Here is a 19,732-nt window from a genome sequence, read left to right as displayed (position 1 = left end):
GTTAAATGAACATTAAACATTTACAAGTCTTTGTCTTACTCTTTACAGAATAAAACTAGAAAAACAGCATCAAGCAAAACATTCTGGGAAACAAAATCTGAAGCAAAAAACTGAAAAAGTTTGATGATGATTTCTGGTTCCCAGAATGCTTTGCATGAGGCTGATATTGTATAGTTTTATTCTGTAATGATAAAGACTTGTTAATATTTAAAATGTATTCAACTTTGAACAAACTCTTGCCAGTAAATAACAAATTTAAATCTACGGTAATTTACCGGCAACCCAGCTGCAATAACATTGTAATTTCTACGGATTTTGTTTACAGTGTAGGTTTAAGAGATCCTGCAGCTGCCTGCTATTGCTCAAGTGAGTTAGGGAGTTTACCCTAAATACTTGACACATCAGCTTATACTTTTATACTGTTTTTAATACTACATACAAATTTTCTGTATTTTCTTGTTGTATTCTAATAAAGAGACTGAGAAATAATTATATATGATCACTATACAATTGCAAAAACAACAAATCTAATGGTAGCATGGTGGCCTAGACTTTTGCACAGTACTGTATATTACTGTAATTTGTATATGGGTATTTTTGCATACTTATGTTTGATTTTTTTATGTTATATAAGTCCATTAGAAAATGTTTTAGGTGATCACATGTTTTTGCTTACGTGCTTTTATATAAATAAAAAAATAAACAGTGATTCCTTTTTAGTAGATTCCCATTTGAAGTGTTTCATTTCATTGCCTAATTAAATACTATCTCTGTAAAATTCCTAATACGGCATAAAAAATAAAACATCTAAAGTTATTAATTTATTGTTTAATGGTCAAAATATTGCAGCCAAAGTAATAACATTTACATTTGCACATTTATCCAACACTTTTATCAAATCAACTTAGAAAAGTGGAGAAAACAACAGAACTATTAATCGGGAAGCAATAACATAACAAGTGCTGTACAAAGTTACATTGATTTTTTCAAAGTTTCAACTTTTTTTTACAAATACAGCAGAGCTCTCCTCAGAACAATGACCTCAGATATAATATTCTCTTGTAAAGCCATTAGAAATACATCTACAATGTTATCATGGTGTTAAGAAAAGGCATTTCTAAAACAAGACAGGCGAACAAGTCTTCATAATCCATAAGTTATTCTTGTGCAGGTTGTTTCATCATGTGAATAGGGATGACAGTCTCTTCAGGAAGGGCAACTTTAGAGCCACGTAATGGGGCCTCTATTGAGAGAATCCCATCTGGAGACAGCATGGAGCTCATCTGTTTTAGGTCCAAGTCAGGTGGAAGCCTAATAAATTACACATGAAAAATTAAATCAGACATTAGTAAAATACAGAATCACATCATTTTGTATACTCCCAGAAAACATATAAAAGCGGTCCCTGGGATTGTATCTCTCAAATAATACTAATATGCACAATTTTTTTACAGTTTTGATACACGCCGCCCCAGCAACAACGTTTATATCCTTATTTTCTGAAAGTGTAGTTGTAATTACAAAATGCAAATGTTCACAATGTTCTGCTACACTGTAAAAAAAATGCAGCATTACATTGAAACAATTTAAGTCAATTAAATATTTGAAATAAAAACACAAGTTAAAACAAAAAAGTTGTAATTATTTAATTTGTTTACTTGATTTTTTTAAAGGGACATTCCACATTTTTTGAAAATATTTTCCAGTTCCCCTAGAGTTAAACAATTGATTACTACAGTTTTGAAATCCATTCAGCTGATCTCCGGGTCTGGCACTAGCACTTTTAGCATACTTGTAGCTTAGCACAATCCATTGAATCTGATTAGACCATTAGCATTGCGCTAAAAAAATAATCAGAGTTTCGACATTTTTCCTATTTAAAACTTGACTCTTCTGTAGTTACATTGTGTACTAAGACCGACGGAAAATTAAAAGCTGCGATTTTCTAGGCAGATATGGCTAGGAACTATACTCTCATTCCAGCGTAATTATCAAGGATTTTGCTGATGTAATATGGCTGCAGAAGGTGTAGTGTTATTACGCACTGCCCAAAAATAGTCCCCTTGGTTACTTTCAATGGCAGGGGACTATTTTCGTGCCTCCTGCAGTCATGTTACATCAGCAAAGATCCTTGATTATTACGCCAGAATGAGAGTATAGTTCCTAGTCATAGTGGCCTAGAAAATCGCAACTTTTTCTGTCAGCCTTAGTACATGATGTTACTACAGAAGAGTCAAGTTTTAAATAGGAAAAATATTGAAACTCTTTGGTAATTTTTTTGCACAATGCTAATGGTCTAATCAGATTCAATGGATTATGCTAAGCTATGCTAAAAGTGCTAGCGCCAGACTCGAAGATCAGCTGAACTGATTCCAAAACAGTAAGAATCAAATGTTTAATTTTAGGGGAGCTGGAAAATGAGCATATTTTCCCTTCAAGTAAAAGTAATTATGAAAATATATGTTGATTTGATATTATTTTTACAGTGTAGAGTCTTGTTGCAAAGAAGTCATTTGTCTCATTTTCCATTACATATTTAAATAGTCAATTTACTGAAAAAACTTAAAAAAAAAAAAAAAAACCTAGAGTTCTTAATTGTATTTTCTTGTAAAGCTTCTGGAGCTCAATCTGTTGTTTTCCTGCCTTTCCTCACGACTACCTTGAAAAGTAAACAAAAATATAGAAGCGAAGTTTGAAACCTCTGTAAAATAATATTTTTAACTTAAAAGATACAGCCCCCTGACCTGTTATCTCCAAATATCCCTCCTTGGTTTTGATGCTAATCTCCTCTGAAGAGTATGGATTAACATTGAGAGAGATTTCCCAGCTGTGTTGTCCTTCTTGTTTACACACGGCACCAGAAACCTGTCCTTGGGGTCCAACGTATGGTGTAGGCAAAATCTCCATGCGCAAAGTGCTAAAGAGTGGCAAGCGCAAAGATTCAGGCCAGGTGGATGCCTCCAGTCGCTTTCTGACTGATTCGATCCAGCTAACCTCATTGGGTTCAAGGAAACAGGGAAGCACGGTGCTTCGGTCAAAAAGATTAATTTGCGTCCTCTCCTCAAAAGGGTCCCAGCATCCATTCCGTTGAAATAAAGGACGAGGCATGTTTGCACCAAACTTCAGTAGGAAACACTTTGGTTTTTAAAAGTTTAAATATCTCCTTAAGTATCTATTCAGCAACAATAAATTAGATTTGGTAACTTGTGGGAAGCTACAGAAATGCGTCACTCCCTAGCTTTTATACTGTGACTCTATTTAACATTCATCCCATCAACAAAAACTGTGCCAGTCTCAAACACGAAGGTGAAAGATTTGCCCTCAGACAGTGCGATGCCATCCTGTCTGAAATAATAGATCTGACGGGGTAATGGCAAATTCTTGGTAAATGAAAATGGGTACACCGGCAACAGTGTCGTTTCATGAGTGTCCTTTGTAGTGTGGTCACATCTTGGCACTCTTTCGTTTACCACGGTAACAAAATGTGTTGTAGAACAGCGTGTGCTTATAGCCTTTATAAGACCTCAGTCCTGTAAACAACATTTAGAGCCAAAATCTATACGAATAAACATATTGAATTAAAATAAAATAAACTTTAAACCACCATTAACATGAAGGTTTGTGTGAATGCAGCAAGTCAAACTCACAGACACAATGCCATAGATTCAGTCATTTTCTTTAATGACAAATCATTAGCTTAAACATTTTACTTTATTATAAATGCTTAGGATATTTGCATACAAAAAAACAAAACAAAAAAAATCACAGTCACAAACATTACCCATCATTATTTTGACATACTTTCACAGAACCATACTTCAATTACCCCACTGTGCATCTTGAGTTTAAACCAAGCTGATTTGCATAGGATAGCAGAGAAGGGCTGATCTGTGATCAGTTATAAAGCACAAAAAGAGATGTTTCAGCAGATATACAGTAGCTATGAGAATAGTAAAGCACAGAATACAGGCGAAAAGGTTTAAGTGCACATTGTTTTCCATTAAGTGGAATGCCGAAAACAACTCCATGTGCCTTTGCGGTCCTCTTGCTCAACAGCATCCGATAGATGCGAGTGTGCTGAAAACTGAAAAATACATTTACAAGTACGTTAGACAAAAATAACCATACAAAAATGATAAAGACTAAAAGATTGCATGATTTTCACTTAAAATTGAAAGAGTGTCTGTGTCTGATCCCTACGATTCAAATTGATGAGAAATCATATTAAATTATGTTTATTTGAAAATATAAAAATGCTAAAAGGTTTGTGTGATGGTTAGGATTAGGGGTTTGGTTACGCTATATCACAAAAAATTATTTACTGGCTCGTAATCCTAGGGAAACAACTTTAAAGGGGACATTTCATAAGACTATTTTAAGATGTGAAATAAATATTTGTGAAGTTTTAGCTTAAAATACCATATAGATAATTTATTATAGCATGTTAAAATTGTCACTTTGTAGATGTGAGCAAAAATGTGCCGTTTTGGGTGTGTCCTTTAAAAAACAAATGAGCTGATCGCTGCACTAAATGGCAGCGCTGTGGTTGGATAGTGCAGATTAAGGGGTGGTATTATCCCCTTCTGACATCACAGGGGAGCCTAATTTAAATGACCTATTTTTTCCACATGCTTGCAGAGAATAATTTACCAAAACTAAGTTACTAGGTTGAGCTTTTCACATTTTCTAGGTTGAGAGAAGCACTGGGGACCCAATTATAGCACTTACCTACTTTCACTAAAATTGTTGTTTATTCTAAACCATTTAGAGTACAAGCATAACTATGGTATCATTAGAGAGAATACACTTTGAGCTTCATTTTTCAGGTTTCACAATTTTTTAAGTTAAAAATTAGTTAAAAGTTAGAGAGGCTGATGTAGATTGGAATAAAACTTTTGCATAACATCTTATTTATTACTAAAAAACTTAATGATAAATGTGTGTAAAACCTAGAAATGCAATGATCCCAAAGCCACATGTCTAAAGAATTTGTGTTTCACGTTTGAGGTCAATATGCCCAAAAATGAGGTTCTTGCAAGGGTTTTTGTAAGACTAGTGCCAGTCAGCCCCAAAATAAAAGTCTTTTGTTTACACGCATACACGTTCATTCGTATTATTATTTATCCTTATGTTAGCATATAAATTGCAGTTTCACAAAGATTATTGGATTCGTTATATAATTGGCTACACGTTCTGTCTATCATTATTTTCCAAGTCATTGGCAGAACAAACGAGTCAAATGACGTCAAGATTTTAGAGAGCGCTGTTTGAAAATTATTGTATTATACTCCCGCCTACTTTTAAAAACAAAGTTTGACCACGGGTTTGTGTGTTTAGCGGAATCTAAAGTGTAATCTCATATACAGTGTTACGACGCAAGTAGTCCTCAGATTGTATATTATATTCTATTACAAGATGTCTGATATAAACAACAGACTATATATCTATAGTTCACGGATTTTACGCATTTGTGGACAAAAATGGTCATTGGATGTATTCTATTAGACAATTTCATGGGTTATCACACATCTGAAACAGACTGGATTCGACTCGGGATCGTTATATCAACACAAAGGTAAGAAGTCCTGTTTATATATTTTGCGTGTTGTCATCCGGACTTCTGTCACAAAATACTACTTTTATGATGTTAGAGCATCTGTATCTAAAAACACTGATGCTAAACCCATATACCTTTTAAATGATGTATAGTAATGTTAATATTATTAATGTTTGTAGACAGTAGGCTATATAGATATTGTTAGCAGCGTTAAAAAAACTGATGTCATTAGTTTGCGTCGAGACGTTAAACATGGAAAAAGTCTGATTTTCATGACATGTCCCCTTTAAGTGCTATATCACATGTCGAACCATATGGTGCTATGCAAAACCATAAGTGGACCTATAGTCGTGCTATAGCACCGCTTATGCTTTTACATATGCTATATACTATATACATGCGCTATATACAGTAGCAAGTGGTTACCTATGATTATTAGCCAGTGAAACACTTTTAGAGGTATTTAGCACCATCTTTAGAGTGTAGGGGATAGAATAGAATATTTTGGATAGTCCCCAAAATTTATAAAAACAAATCTGTGTGGGTTCTCTCACCGCAGCTGCTTAAGTTTCTCAGGCGAAAGGATTTCCCCCAAAAGGGTCTCCAAAAACATTTGCAGAGGCTGGAGTGCTCTGTGACAGAAAACAAACAAAGGAACACATAACATTAAATCCTACTGTCACGCATAGAACAACAAGTTGATTTAGCAAGTATGGTTTTAAAAAAGGTATTTGCACATACCGTGTTCATGGGGGGTGCTCCAAATGGGTCACTTCCAAAAGTTTCATCAAAAATATTCGAGCCCGCTGGAAGAGTTGGGTTTTTGGGTGCAGGGACCAGATTAGGAGTGAAGGCGGCATCAAAAAGCCCTGCTGCTGGCGTTGGGGTTAGACCCGGAAGTACTCCAACAGCAGGGGAGGACTGCTGAGAAATAAGTTTGGACGACCCTGGAAAAAGTATGATGAATTTTAAATGTAGTTAAATAAATAGTTTACCACATACAATAAATTACAGCGCAGAATTAAATGTATACCATTTGAGCTAACTGGCATTTGGTTAATGTCAAAATCATCATGGTCTGCCACCTCCTGAGCCAAGCCAACTTTGCTGGTAAAGTACTGGTCAAATGAGCCATTGGTGCTTGGGCCAGTTTCTTGTTCAATTTTTGGGGGCTTGACCATCTGGAAATCTTTGAACATGTCTTTTCCAATCTTCTTTTCCTTCTCCCCAAGAGGGTCTAAAGCAGTGAAGGCACTTTTGACTGCTGGTGGTTCTTCTTTCACCGGAGGACGGGGTGGAGGACGAGGGGGAATAACTGCACCCTGCTGCCCGCCCATCATTGCACTAGGTGGCATCATGGGAGGAAACTGGTTTGATGGGAATGGGTTGGCCATAGGAGCAGAGTTAGGCCAGGTTCCAATTGGTGCCGTGGTTCCTGGTTGACCCCAAGCTTGAGTGGCAGCTGGTGCACCAAAAGGTGAAGCTCCTTGTGGCCCCCAGGCAGGTGCAGGCAGACCTCCAAATGCAGGCGGCTGAGGGAAAGGTTGTGCCCTTGGAACTGTTATTTGAGGAACACCACCCTGAGGAGGAAACATCATGGGTGCCTGACCCCACGGAGATGAGGTTGTTCCAAGAGTTTGAGTGACATTAGCAGGGCCAAGAGACAGCGAACCTTCAGAAAGAAAAAAAATGCATACATGTACTACATAGAAAAGTTTAAATCCAGAATAAATAATCAAATCTTAAGAAAATAAATGAATTCTACAGTCATACCAAGACCAGGGATGGCAGAGGTTGATGTGGTGTTGAATAGGTCAGCAGGAATGGATGAATTTTGCTTCGCAGACAGGGACTCATGTTGGGTAGACGGAGCGAAGGCATCAGCTCCAAACAGATCATTTCCAGGTGACTGTGGAGGCACAATGTTATTATAAAACTATTTCAGAAATGTATCTTAAGCTAAATTAAAATGCCACAAGAGAGACAGCATTTAATTCTGTATTATGTGCAGGATAGTGCAACTTAAATTTTCTCAAAAAAATTAAAAATAAATAAAATTAGCAGTGGCTAGTTGACATTTAATGAGTGACTTGCATAAAACTTCCTTTACATTCAAAGGAAGGCACATGGAAAATAAAAAGCTCTACCTATGAGCTTTCTGTTTTCTATGCATTTTTTGTATGTTCTAATAAAACCCAGATCCCATAATACATTGTGGTTTGCCTTGACAAATGATATTGTCCAATAAAAAACAAAAAGTAGTTTTGTCCGTTTTGTTCCATACACCTTATATTTTTATGGGTTAATTCACTCCACTTTAAAAATATATATATATGCTCATTTTCCAGCTCCCCTAGAGTCAAACATCTGACTTCCACCGTTCTGGAATCCATGCAGCCGATCCTCGTGTTTGGCGGTACCACCTCCAGCACAGCTCAGCACAATCCACCGAATCGGACCAGACCATTAGCAATGCGCTAAAAAATAACCAAATTTGCCATATTTTGCCATGCCGTAACATGGCTGCAGAAGGCACAAAGATACCACGCACTACCCGAAAATAGTGCCCTGCTATTGAAAGTTACCAAGAGGACTATTTTCGGGCAGTTTGCAATATCATTGCGCCTCCCGCTGCATGGTACGGCAGCAAATTCCTTGATTATTAGCCAGAATAAGAATATAGTTCCTAACCATATCTGCCTAGAAAATCACAACTTTTAATTTTCCATCTGCCTTAGTACACAATGTAACTACAGAAGAGTCAATTTTTAAATAGAAGAAAATATCGAAACTCTTTGGGGTTTTTTAGCGCAATGCTAATGTCCAATCAGGTTCAATGGATCACGCCAAGCCACGCCAAAGGTGGCATCACCAGACCCCGAGATCAGCTGAACGGACTCCAAAAAGGCAAAAATCAAATGTTTAACTCTAGAAGAGCTGGAAAATTAGCATATTTTCCAAAAAAGTGGAGTGTCCCAAACCAATCCCCCAACAGCAATTTTAGCCACTACTGTATATCCTTCCTGATGCATCCAGCTTTTTATAAGTAGGGTCGAATCCAAGTGGCAAGTTAAGTCGAAGTTGCATTAAACTTGGTACCTTTTCTAACCTCTAAAGATTATGACATAACAAGGACAACATCCATGACATACCCAACACCGACTTTCATTCAGAATGACTTTCAAACAATGTTCTTAGAGGTGGACTACAAGGACCCTTCTTACCATAATATTGATAAAATTACATCATTACATCATGCAGCCTCACTCAAAGTACGTCCCTAAATATTAACACTAACAAATATTCCTGTAAACATCTTAGTACAAGATGTACCCAGCTGGAGAAGTTTTAATGGATTTATTTTTTATTATTTAAATGTACAAATCCAAAAGAATGTTAAAGTCATTTCTAGTTGTTATTTATGTTGAACAACACAGTCCTTGTAGTCTCTTAACCTCATCAAGAACTCTGCTAAAAGTTTCTTTTCTGAAATGTTCACCTTCTCTCTCCTCCGAATGCATCCAGACTTCAAACTTTGAGGTGGAGGGCAAAGGGCCATCAACCCTCCATTTTGAGCATTTTTATAGATGTGCGAAGTTTCAAACAATGGGATGGATTTGCTTGGTCCATTAAACGAGAGGGGACTTTGCAGGACAGAGGGATCCGATTTGAATAACCCGTTTACCATAATTGAGTTGTTTAATGAAGTACTAAAAAAAGGATTCTGGCTTAGGATGAGATTGCTTGCAGCATTCACATCGCTTAAAGCAAGTTTCTTCTCTTGGGGATTTAGATTTGTAAATGACAAATGGGTATCAAATAATTCATTAAGGTGCTTAATGTTTGAAGTGCAGTCTTTACCCTGACTTAATTCGGGCCCATTTAAAATGAAACTAGAAAGACCAGAATCTTTATCAGAAGAAAACATTGAATCTGATTGATCAGCAAAGGGAGAAAACGGATCATCAACGAAGGGATCTGGATTAAAAGTAGGGAAAAGATCTGATGTGGGTGTGAAGGGACTGTCAGTCTGTGTATTGCTGAGGGTAGATGGGTATGAGAAAGGATTTCCTTTAGGATTGAGTTGATTGTCATCAATTGCAACAGCAAAGCTAAGCAGCAGGACACTGTCAGGCTGATTTTCAGAGGAAATAAGAAAACATTAGATATGAAATAGACAGATTCAGTTAATCATACAGAAAGAAAACAGTCAAATGATTTTTGTAATGAAGGAATTAAGAAAGGTTTGTCATCTACAACATGAAGATTTTCAAATGGTCTCAAGCACAAGTAATAGGATATAATTAGCGGACTCCATAAGTTCTCTTTGGGGGCCATCTACTGGCCAAATAGCTTAAACCAATATTAGCAAATCGCAACACAATAGCAGCATTTAATGAGCTTAAGCCATGAACAACATCCTATACAAATACATGAGACCCTTAAATGAGAAGTGAGAGCAGACAGCCTGCATTTGCTAATGTGTTAATGGAAGATCATATGGCATGTTAAGAACTAAAAGCTAAACATCAGAAAATGTGTAAATGTTAGTCTTTTGAAGAAAGGAAGTATAAACATTTATACATTTAATATTGAATGACTATATCAATCTTGTAGTATTTGGGCATTTCATTTATTCTAGTCTGTGACTACTTTATAAATAAAAAAGACTGGACCATGTAAGTGTGTTGCATTGAATAGTCAAGGTTACCGTAGGAGAGTGAATGTCAGGTGGGGTGGACATATCTCCAAACAGGTCAATTTGCTCAATAGTCTACAAAAAAAAACATCACATAAAAAGTTCAGGCTTGTGTGCAAAGATGCATGTCTATATATGCATGTAAATCATTTAGAAATTGTGATCACTTACTTTTACAGCATTGCCTTTGCCATCCACGGTGAGTAAGGCATCACCACCATTCTAATGACCAAAAATTTGAAGAAAGTGAACTTTATGGAATATACAAAAATCAATCAATCAATAAAAACAATTGTTAAGCACTACCAAAATCTGCTCATACCCACCTCAACAACATTTGCTTCACCCTGCAAAAAAACATAAAAAATAGAAAGGTAATTAAAAGGTATAGTTCAACCCAAAATGACAACCTTATCATAAATCACCCACCCATGTCTTTCTAACCACCAAGTGCTCCGATTGTCTTCTGGTTTTCATCAAAAATATCTAGAAATGCGGGAGTCTGTCCTATTGACTTCAGTTAGTTTCACAATTCTTCTTCCCAGAAAAGAATGAAATTCATCGCAAAAAACATCCACGTTCCATCAGTCGTTCAACAACACATCATGAAACAAAGAGAACATTCTTGTGTCTAAGAAAACGAAATGAATGATTTTATTCAACAATTTGTTCTCCTCAAAGTCATTCAGTGCGTGTTCACGAGCAGACTACAGCGCATGCTGCTGATGTAGTTTTTTTATTTAAGCATTATGCAAACATTGTAGAGAATACTTAAACAGCCCAAATGCACAAATTACTTGCCAGCATATTCTGTACGCTGGCAACTACGTCAGCAGCATGCACCGTAGTCTGCTCGTGAACCCGCACCGAACAACCAAGCAGGAGAACAAATTGATAAACAAAATTGTTTGATTTGTTTTCTTTCCACATAAAAGTGTTTTCGTCGCTTCACAATATTACTATTGAACAGCTGATGGAACATGGACCTTCCTGGCGATGTCATTCATTCTTTTCTGGGAAAAAGAATTGTGAAACTAAATGTAGTTCTAAACGTAGGTTCGGGAGGAGCAAAAACATTCAGGCCTGTCAATCATCATCATGGGCGTATATAAGGCAGCCTTCAAGCCTCCGCGTCAAGCTGCAATTTTGTCCGCCATCCCTCCTCCTCCCCATCTCCTCCTTCACTCTCTCTTTCTTCCTCTTTGCAGTTCTGTTGCAGGGGGTTGAACTTGGGACTCGAGCCTCAGCCTCAGGTTCGCTCTCTCTGAAGGTTAAGAGCTCAGCTACAGAGCTCCTTTCGAGGACAGCAAGCCAAGCTCGTTTTCCATTAATCATGAAGACCTGAATGTGCAGGCGAACTAGTGAACGAAAATCAATGGGACAGACAGAAGCCTCCCAGTTTTTATCAAAAATATCTAAAAAGACAACCGATGGACTTGGTGGCTTAGAACGCCACGGGGTAAGTGATTTACGATAAAACCGTCATTTTGAAGTGAACTATCCCTTTAATTTAGTATGGAGACAGAGCACAGCGTGTCATAACCTGAAAACCACGCCCACCGGGGGATAACAATCCAACCGTCTCCATTGACCTTGGATTGCGAGAGGCTGCCTCCTTGTCATTTCTGGCTTATAACAAAAACAGAATAATGCCTAATGATGTTTTATTAACAAAGTTCGGGAGGAACACGTTCAAATAATCAACCTAATCACCTCAACTATGACCAGCTGTTGACAATCAGCAATCAGCTATCCACCTGATCAGCATCAACAGAAACCTATATAGACTGGAAACCAACTCACCCTCATTCCTTGATAGTTTCAGCATCCCTCCACCTCCCCTTCTCCGCATGATTGCATAGTCACCTTACTAACCAGAACAGGGGGGATTGTTCTGGGTTCGGGCCTAAGGCCCGCCAGGAAGCGCTCCGGGCTCAGTCCATTAACGAGCTCGGAGCCCTCTCCTCGGACAGCACGCCAAATACGCATATTAATAACTCTGTTCTGAATTATTTGTAAGTGTGAACTCGTGAAAAAGCTGCTGCGTGACAGGATGTACAGCCAACAAGCCAAAAAAAACAGAAACAAGTCTTTATAAGCTGTCGACCCCAAAAAACGAGCGTTTAAAGACGCAAAAGTGGAAATAGGCAACTTTTCATAGTACTTCTATTAGTAGAACTGCGTCCACTGGGGGAAACGTAGTCGGCGATCAACTTTTTTTATCCTTAAAGGCTGGGTTTTACGGCTCGACAGCTTATAAAAACGTATTTTTTGTTTTTTTGGCTTGTTAGCTGTACATCTTGTCACACAGCAGCTTTTAGGCATTATTCAGTTTTTTGTTATAAGCCAGAAATGACAAGGAGGCGGCTTCTCGCAATACAAAGTCAATGGAGACGGTTGGATTGAATCCCCCCCCCGGTGGGTGTGGTTTTCAAATCTGCATAACTGCGCTCTGTCTCTATTTTTCCACAGTGACATCATTTGCATACCATGTACTACTTTAAACAATAACAAATGCAGGATTTCCTCAAACAGTAAACTGGAAGCCAAATGTTCAAAGTTTAAATGAAGTAATTAGCACTAATGTCACTCATAATATTCAAACCCTGATTATTTGTTATACTATTAAAGCATTTTTTTTATAATCCTACAGAGAAAGTCAGATGTGACTTTATTTGTCTTTGCCGTAAGATGCAAGATACCACATGCATTCTTACATTTCATGCAAAAATAACTTTAAGAATGATTGTACTATACATTTAAATAATTAAATAACTAACCTTCTGTGCAGCTTCTTGCTCTTTCTTCCTCGTGTTAAAGATCAGCTGAAACAGATCCTTCAAATCAGTGACCAGAGGCTCGGCCTATAGGATGATTACAAGCAACATAGTACATGAGTGTTGCTCTTATGCTTTTGACTACATATCATCCTTTCAAAATTACATTTAGGTGCAGTTTTCCGGAAAGGGTTTAGATTAATCTAGGACTAGGCCTTAGTTATATATTAGGACATTTAAGTAGTTTTTACAAACATACCTTACCGAAAACAACAGTGGTGTTGAGACAATGGCACCTAGCAATGGTTATCAGTGCAAGATGTTTTTAAATTAAGGTAGCTTATGCATTTAGTCTCGGACTAGGATAAGCCCTGTCCGCCCCTTGGGGTATAAGTTATTTATCAACAAAAGCAAACATTTTCAAGCAAGTTTCTTCCACTGTTCAAGCAAACCTTTCCTACCACAAATTCATGCTCACATTTTTATTGGCAAGATTAACTGTTTGTATATAATTGTCTTTATTTAACCTGTTGAGCCGTCTTGATAGCAAAGAACTGGTGCTGCCCCTCTGCTCCACAAACATATCCAAATGCCCGGTTATCAGTGACATCACGAGCAATGAATGAGATCTTATTCACCACATGTTCATGTTCAATCACCTGAGGGTTGGGAGGGGAGAAACTTGGTTAAAGTCTAATACATGAAAATCCATGTTCTCAATTTATGGATTTTACAAATGTGCTGGAGTTACTATGATGGCACTCACCCCAAGTTTCTCATCCACAATTTTGATTCCTGTTAGAGAGATGGTCACCCAGATTCTTTGCTTGTGTTTGCCCTGAGAACGAGCAGCTATTGCCATGCCCTTAAATGTATACATATAAAGTTCATATCCATAAAATACACTTACACAATATATACATAAATGCTACTACAATTTAGCATCAATGAACTCATTATCTCTCCAACTATCAGCTATCTAATCATATTACAGGTGGTGGTCACTCAAATCAACAGACACTGAACAGAAATAATTCACAAAATGGAAAGTAGCCATTTTGGCATCAGCACCTTAAGTTTCATCATGGAATCCTGACACATTTTATCTCCTCTGGCTTCTGCGACATCGTCCACACCAATAAGCTTGGCTTTATATCTCACACCATCACCTTGAAACCTGGCCAGCAGGAACTCATCAGTCTTCTCTGGGACTGTGGAGAAAAAACAGTAGACAAGCTCACACTAAAAATATATGTATATGTATATAAAGAATGATATAAATATATATAGATATAAGCATGATATAAAGAACACACACAATACCTTTCTTCCTATCCCTCCAAAATGAAGTCTTGGTCACAGGTGTAGCAGTTGTTGCATCAATTGTTGAGTCAGTTGTTGAGATGGGTGATGTTGGTTCAGTGGCAAGTTCTGATGGGGTAGCAGGTACTGTGGAAGTGGGCTCGGCCTCAGGTGGACGTGACATGGTTTTCACGGCTAATTGAAATTAATGTTAGGACAAAATCCAGCCCAAGAGACAAAAAACGAGGAGGCAAACGCAGGTAGGATGATCAGCAAACACACATTCTCAGCACTGTGCCTGGATAGGAAGAGAAGGGAGATAAGAAGCCAAAGATTTAGTGGTTTGTAACATACAAAATACAAAAAGCAAGACCATTATATTATTATTTTTCCGTTATGTTTAAGACAGGGATATACACATTTACAAAAAAATCAGGTTGCAGTTTGCACCAACGCTAGGGTGATTCTTGCGAAATTAGACTTATGAGGTGCCATGAAACATTTTGATAATAAAAGTAAATGCTATCAAAATAAGAAGCATAGTTACAAACATCTCTACATGTACTATTTTGCACATGATTTCAAATGACATCATACAAACCAATTTTGTTGTTTTTCCACATTTAAGGGGACACTTTTCATTACCGCAACGTGGCCATGAATGGATTTGGGTTCTTTGACATGGAAATATTTATAATTAGAAAATCTAAAAAAATAAAAAGCTTCAGTGCATGTTATACTATAAACATTTACAGTAAAGAAACATGTGGTATTTGGTGATCATTGGTAAATGTAGAGACAATAATAAGGAATATAACAATTTTCAATAATAGTTTACACCCTCAAAAAATTTGTTGGAAGGGACATAATTGACTGTGACACTCAAGATGGCTACCAGTTAAGCAGTTCTTATTTTTTCTCTCCAGAAAAAAAGTTACAATTTTGTTTGTCATAGTACCTAGACAACTTTTTAGTTCTCATTACCGAGTTTGTAAATGCATATATTTTATGTAATATGTTGCGGTAATGAAAATTTTTGCTGATAATCTAAAAAAAATGTAATTAATTCTATAGGAAATATTTTTAAATCCTCTAAAAATAATGGTTATAGTAAGTTAAGACCTTAATCTTATGTTAAAAAAAATGGCTTCAAGGGCTTTTTAAAAATTCTGATGCTGGAAACCTTCTAAACGGATTTCGTGAGAATCACCTGCTAGTGTTTCTAGTCAATGGACAATGACCCTTGTTATTCGAAACATTGAAAAACAATCTCAAATCTGCCCACTAACTTAACATGGGCCATGGACTCTGTCAGTGACAGAAAGTTAGAGGAAAGAAAGGAAAAAGTGTCAGCAGAAAAACACTTCCTGCTTTGTAGGCAAATAACAAAACGCCGAAAAAAATTCTCAGATGCTTAAATACAAGATTTACAGGAAAATGTCCCAAAGTGGAAAAAGCTTGCAGCAGGAATTCTCACATTCCATCTCTATGCCAATTCTTTACATTAATCAGCAAACCTCCCAATTTCCCCATAGATCATTAATGAAGTCAATCAATCAATTGATCAATAAAAGCTCAAATACTTTTTCATTCTTTTATCACAAAACAAGCTCTGTTGATAGATAAAGGTGGTTTACTCCAACACTTAGCAGATGAATAAACTTCTGCACAGACTTTATTCTGCGTTTATAATTAAAAAAAGATAATTCGGTTAAATGGTCAGAAAGACGTACCTTATCAGCAGCCTATGGATCTTTAGCTGTGCATTTCACAGTATGAAGTGGAAAGTGCGAGAGAGAGCAAAGGTGAGCTGATCAAAGGTTGAACAATTAAAACTTGTTAAGTGTTATTCAACCAGCTCATCAGCACTAACACACAAATTTCAACCCCGTGATTCTTAACCCTACCTAAATGATCTCCTGAATGCATTAACCTTTTGTCACAGTCATTTTTATTTAACATTTGAAAAGAAAATCCCCATTTTCACTAGTTTGCATACTTTGAATTATTGGGCTAGAATCTAAAAATGATTGAGTTTACTTGAGTGTAGCGGCAAACAAAAGCAAGGACAGTCGACAGCAGATGACAAATCGGTCCAAAAACAGAGCCAACAAAGGAATTACACAGAGATACAAGTCCATTGCCATTATGACAGACTTTATTTGCAGCATTAAAGTTTCATGATTAACCCAAAGCTCTGCAGTCATATGACAGCAATGGCCATGAGGATCATGTGCATTAAAACTCTTTTTTATATTTTACAGAAACAAACTATGACACTAAACCCCCTTGGGGAGGAAATATACATTTATTTATAAAGTATGCATTAGACTTAGAATTTTCAAGTCTTAACACACACATGATTTTTTTATTACTTCAGTCAGGAGAAATGTTTATGGCACTAAACAGCTGACAGACACGCGCGTGATTCCAACATATATACAAAGCTTATCAGCAGTTTTGATTACACTTATGAAAAGCGGAAAACAGTGGCAAGATTGCTGTAAGATAACAGTCATTATTGCCTTGTGTCCGGAGTTATACGGTTCTGCTATGTATCAGCCATAAAACAAGGGTGACAAGTGAGATCATTTTTGTGCAATATGACAACTGCAGGAAATACATTAGAAAGGCCAAAATCATGAGTGTGACCTTTTTAACAAGCAATCAACCTGCATCCTTGCTCGCTCACTCAAACACACTATAATGTACTGATAAAGCTTAACAAAACCATAAAATCTTGCTGTCAATTGCACATTTAAAAGCTACTTAAACATGAAATGTTAAAGACAAAAGAAAACTCACTACATGTATACCAATAAGTTTGATATCTGATTTTTCATCTCCCTCATTCACTTTGGATAAGTAAAGGAAATGGATAGAAAAACTGATTAAAAAAATACTAAAAAATTAAGTTTTAAAGTTTTAAAAAGCATACATGTGTGACTAACAAACAGTATGCTGTTAAAACTCCATACTATGACAATTGGTTGTCCATGCCCAAAGTCGTACTTTAAAACAAAACTATTGCTGTATATCCTGCAGAGAAAACAGACTAATACAGGTGTGAATGATTTAATTGAAATGCATTTACTATGTCATTTAGATCTCCTCATTGCACATCAGTCTAACAGTGATGTCAACTAAGACACACAGGACTTTTGACAGTGCTTATTATCTTCAATTTTTTTTTAGATCAGAATGTCTTAGAATGGATTTAGTTGATTACTTTCAGTGAAATGCCCAATGTAATGGCGTGTTTATAGCTGAAGACTATCCTGGCTGTTCAGTAACTTAAATGGATCCGAAAGTCACAACAAGTTTCATTAAAACAGTTGATTCAGCAACAACTGAGGGTGTTCATAAACTGAGGCACTAAGTTCACATCAGCACTCTTCTAAGCAAGTAAAACGAGTCAAGTTACATTGTAACCATGAGCAAATTGGGATTTTGCTAACAAGGTCCAATACATCACTAATATCATGAGCACTGGCAGTGTTAAACAGGCTGGAATAAAAGTTGGTATGAATAAAGAAAAGCACACTTTATCATAGAGTGACACAATATTTCTCACCTTTCCTGATTCATTAAAAGTAAGAAAGAGCTTCTTACTGGAAATTTTACAACATTTCATGAATATTAAAAAAACCAAATGCTAAAAGTTTGTTTTATTTTATAGGTTATCGTCCGTATTTAAACAGTTTTTTTTATTACAGGTAAAAAAATAGTTCTGTTGGCTCTTCCACAATTTAAGTATTCACTTGTTTGTTTTAAGAAGAGCACGCGGTCACGTTCAAATTCTCATTAACACCAAGTGGTCATTGTTACATGCCCATTAAAACCCTTTTTAGAACCTTGCCTCATTTTCCAATACTTTATATCGTCACCAAGCAATTGGAAATACAAACTTAGCCCGAATTTATAGATCAAATCAATTATATAGATACAGTCCAGGTACGCCGCTTGAATATCATTTAAGGATGAAGTGCCAAACTCCAATACTTACCGCAATTATGCATTCCTGACGTCCATACCTGGAAAACTGACGGCAGACGAAGTTTGTTCAGATGAGCCTTCTTACACTTTTAATGAATGTTAAAGACAAATCACAAGCGTAGTTCAGTCTTGCTCTTGTCAGCCTCCTCAAACTGCCCTTGCGACAAACTGACTGAGACTCGAGCGCCTCCCACAGGTACCGGCAGGGGCCCACCTGAAGTCCAACTTTATAATCTCAACTGTTGCTCTTATTGCGTTTGAGACAACGTTGGAGGAGGTGTTATATAAATACACTAGTTTAAATATCCTACCGACCACAATGCGTTTCAGCCTACCACATTCACGTTACATTAAATGGTTTGAACATAGAAGGAAGATTTACTGGGGAGAGTTTGTTTGTTGTAATTTCCTACTGTGAGATTACTTAAAAGTTTGTTTTTACATTTTGTATGAGGTTCGTGCTAATCTCACTGGAATCATCCTGTTAGTGACGTCAAATGACGCAGCTCCGCAAAATCGGGAGTGATGATCACGAGTTCACAGCTGTTCGGCTTGGCTTGAAGTGCCTCCAGACGTCTTTCTCGCGAGTTTGAGGTGGGGAAAATCCAACTTCCAAATTGTCTCGACCGCAACATTAGGCTATTATACCTAATGTAGTTTCACTTGTTCTGATGATCTATTAACAAGCTAGTTTTGAAGACTAAAAAGTATAACTTGGATTAAGGATACAATTTGTATAAATAAAATTAATAGGACCAAAAATAGTCTAGTAATATAAAATAACAGGACACATTTTTTGTTAGGGATTTTATATTAAAGGTTGTATACATAGCATTGGTGAATCCTGGGGCATGTTTGAGAAACCAGGAAAGGGCCTTTCATCCTTCCTTTGTACCATTGCTCTGCTGACGCTGTTGAAAGGAAATAAGATGTTTGTAAAAACAAAGATGGGAGTTCAAAGATGATAGAAAGAACAGTTTAAATGGGATAAATATGTCAAAGGCCTTATTTATTAATGGTAATGCATGCAATGGCAAGCCTCATCATGATATATTTAATGTATAGAAATAAACTGTTACGTCGTATGTGTGTCTTTTATTAACAACTATTTTATACATATTTATACTCCTCAATCAATGTCGTAGTCAGACGTAGTCGTAGCACTAACTGCATGTTAGATTTAACATTTTAACTTTTTTAGCACATTGAGATTTTTTCCGCACAACAAATAAATGCAAGTTATTCTGAAATGGTATGTATCAGAGATTTCACTTACTCAGCTTCCTTAATGGAGAAGTGGGATGCTGCTTTTTCTACTCTTCATTTTGGAATGTTGAATTGAGAAATGAGTACTGAGAGGGGTGATTCCCAAAATCCATGTCACATATCCTGAAAGTTATC

At 36.8% G+C, this 19,732-nt stretch overlaps 2 protein-coding genes across 5 annotated transcripts; both read right to left on the bottom strand.

Annotated features, from left to right (window-relative positions):
- Nucleotides 1–815: 815 nt before the first annotated feature.
- hspb15 (heat shock protein, alpha-crystallin-related, b15) lies at nt 816–3,281 on the bottom strand. The gene is made up of 3 exons (XM_055199515.2): nt 2,745–3,281; nt 2,596–2,659; nt 816–1,311 (listed from the first exon to the last, which is right to left on the bottom strand). Exons 1-3 carry the CDS (start codon nt 3,106–3,108, stop codon nt 1,158–1,160), a joined length of 582 nt encoding a protein of 193 aa, XP_055055490.2. The 5' UTR covers nt 3,109–3,281; the 3' UTR covers nt 816–1,157.
- Nucleotides 3,282–3,660: 379 nt separating this feature from the next.
- On the bottom strand, nt 3,661–18,568 carry dab2 (DAB adaptor protein 2). Of its 4 annotated transcripts, none has more exons than XM_055199511.2 (15): nt 18,342–18,568; nt 14,357–14,633; nt 14,105–14,244; nt 13,800–13,898; nt 13,561–13,692; nt 13,037–13,120; nt 10,583–10,603; nt 10,428–10,478; nt 10,269–10,331; nt 9,057–9,692; nt 7,331–7,466; nt 6,591–7,229; nt 6,299–6,504; nt 6,112–6,189; nt 3,661–4,077 (listed from the first exon to the last, which is right to left on the bottom strand). In XM_055199511.2, exons 2-14 carry the CDS (start codon nt 14,517–14,519, stop codon nt 6,130–6,132), a joined length of 2,430 nt encoding a protein of 809 aa, XP_055055486.2. In that variant the 5' UTR covers nt 14,520–14,633; nt 18,342–18,568; the 3' UTR covers nt 3,661–4,077; nt 6,112–6,129. The 4 variants fall into 4 exon arrangements, with proteins under 4 accessions (XP_055055486.2, XP_055055484.2, XP_055055485.2 ...); XM_055199509.2 differs by having other exon boundaries at nt 3,661–4,084; nt 18,342–18,567; XM_055199510.2 differs by lacking the exon at nt 18,342–18,568 and adding an exon at nt 16,069–16,214 and having other exon boundaries at nt 3,661–4,084.
- Nucleotides 18,569–19,732: the final 1,164 nt, after the last annotated feature.

This window comes from Misgurnus anguillicaudatus, chromosome 22 (genome assembly GCF_027580225.2).
Source record: "Misgurnus anguillicaudatus chromosome 22, ASM2758022v2, whole genome shotgun sequence".
NCBI classification, from domain to species: Eukaryota; Metazoa; Chordata; class Actinopteri; order Cypriniformes; family Cobitidae; genus Misgurnus; species Misgurnus anguillicaudatus.
Note: the sequence above shows the minus strand (reverse complement) of the source record. Positions and strands in the feature narration are given on the sequence as shown.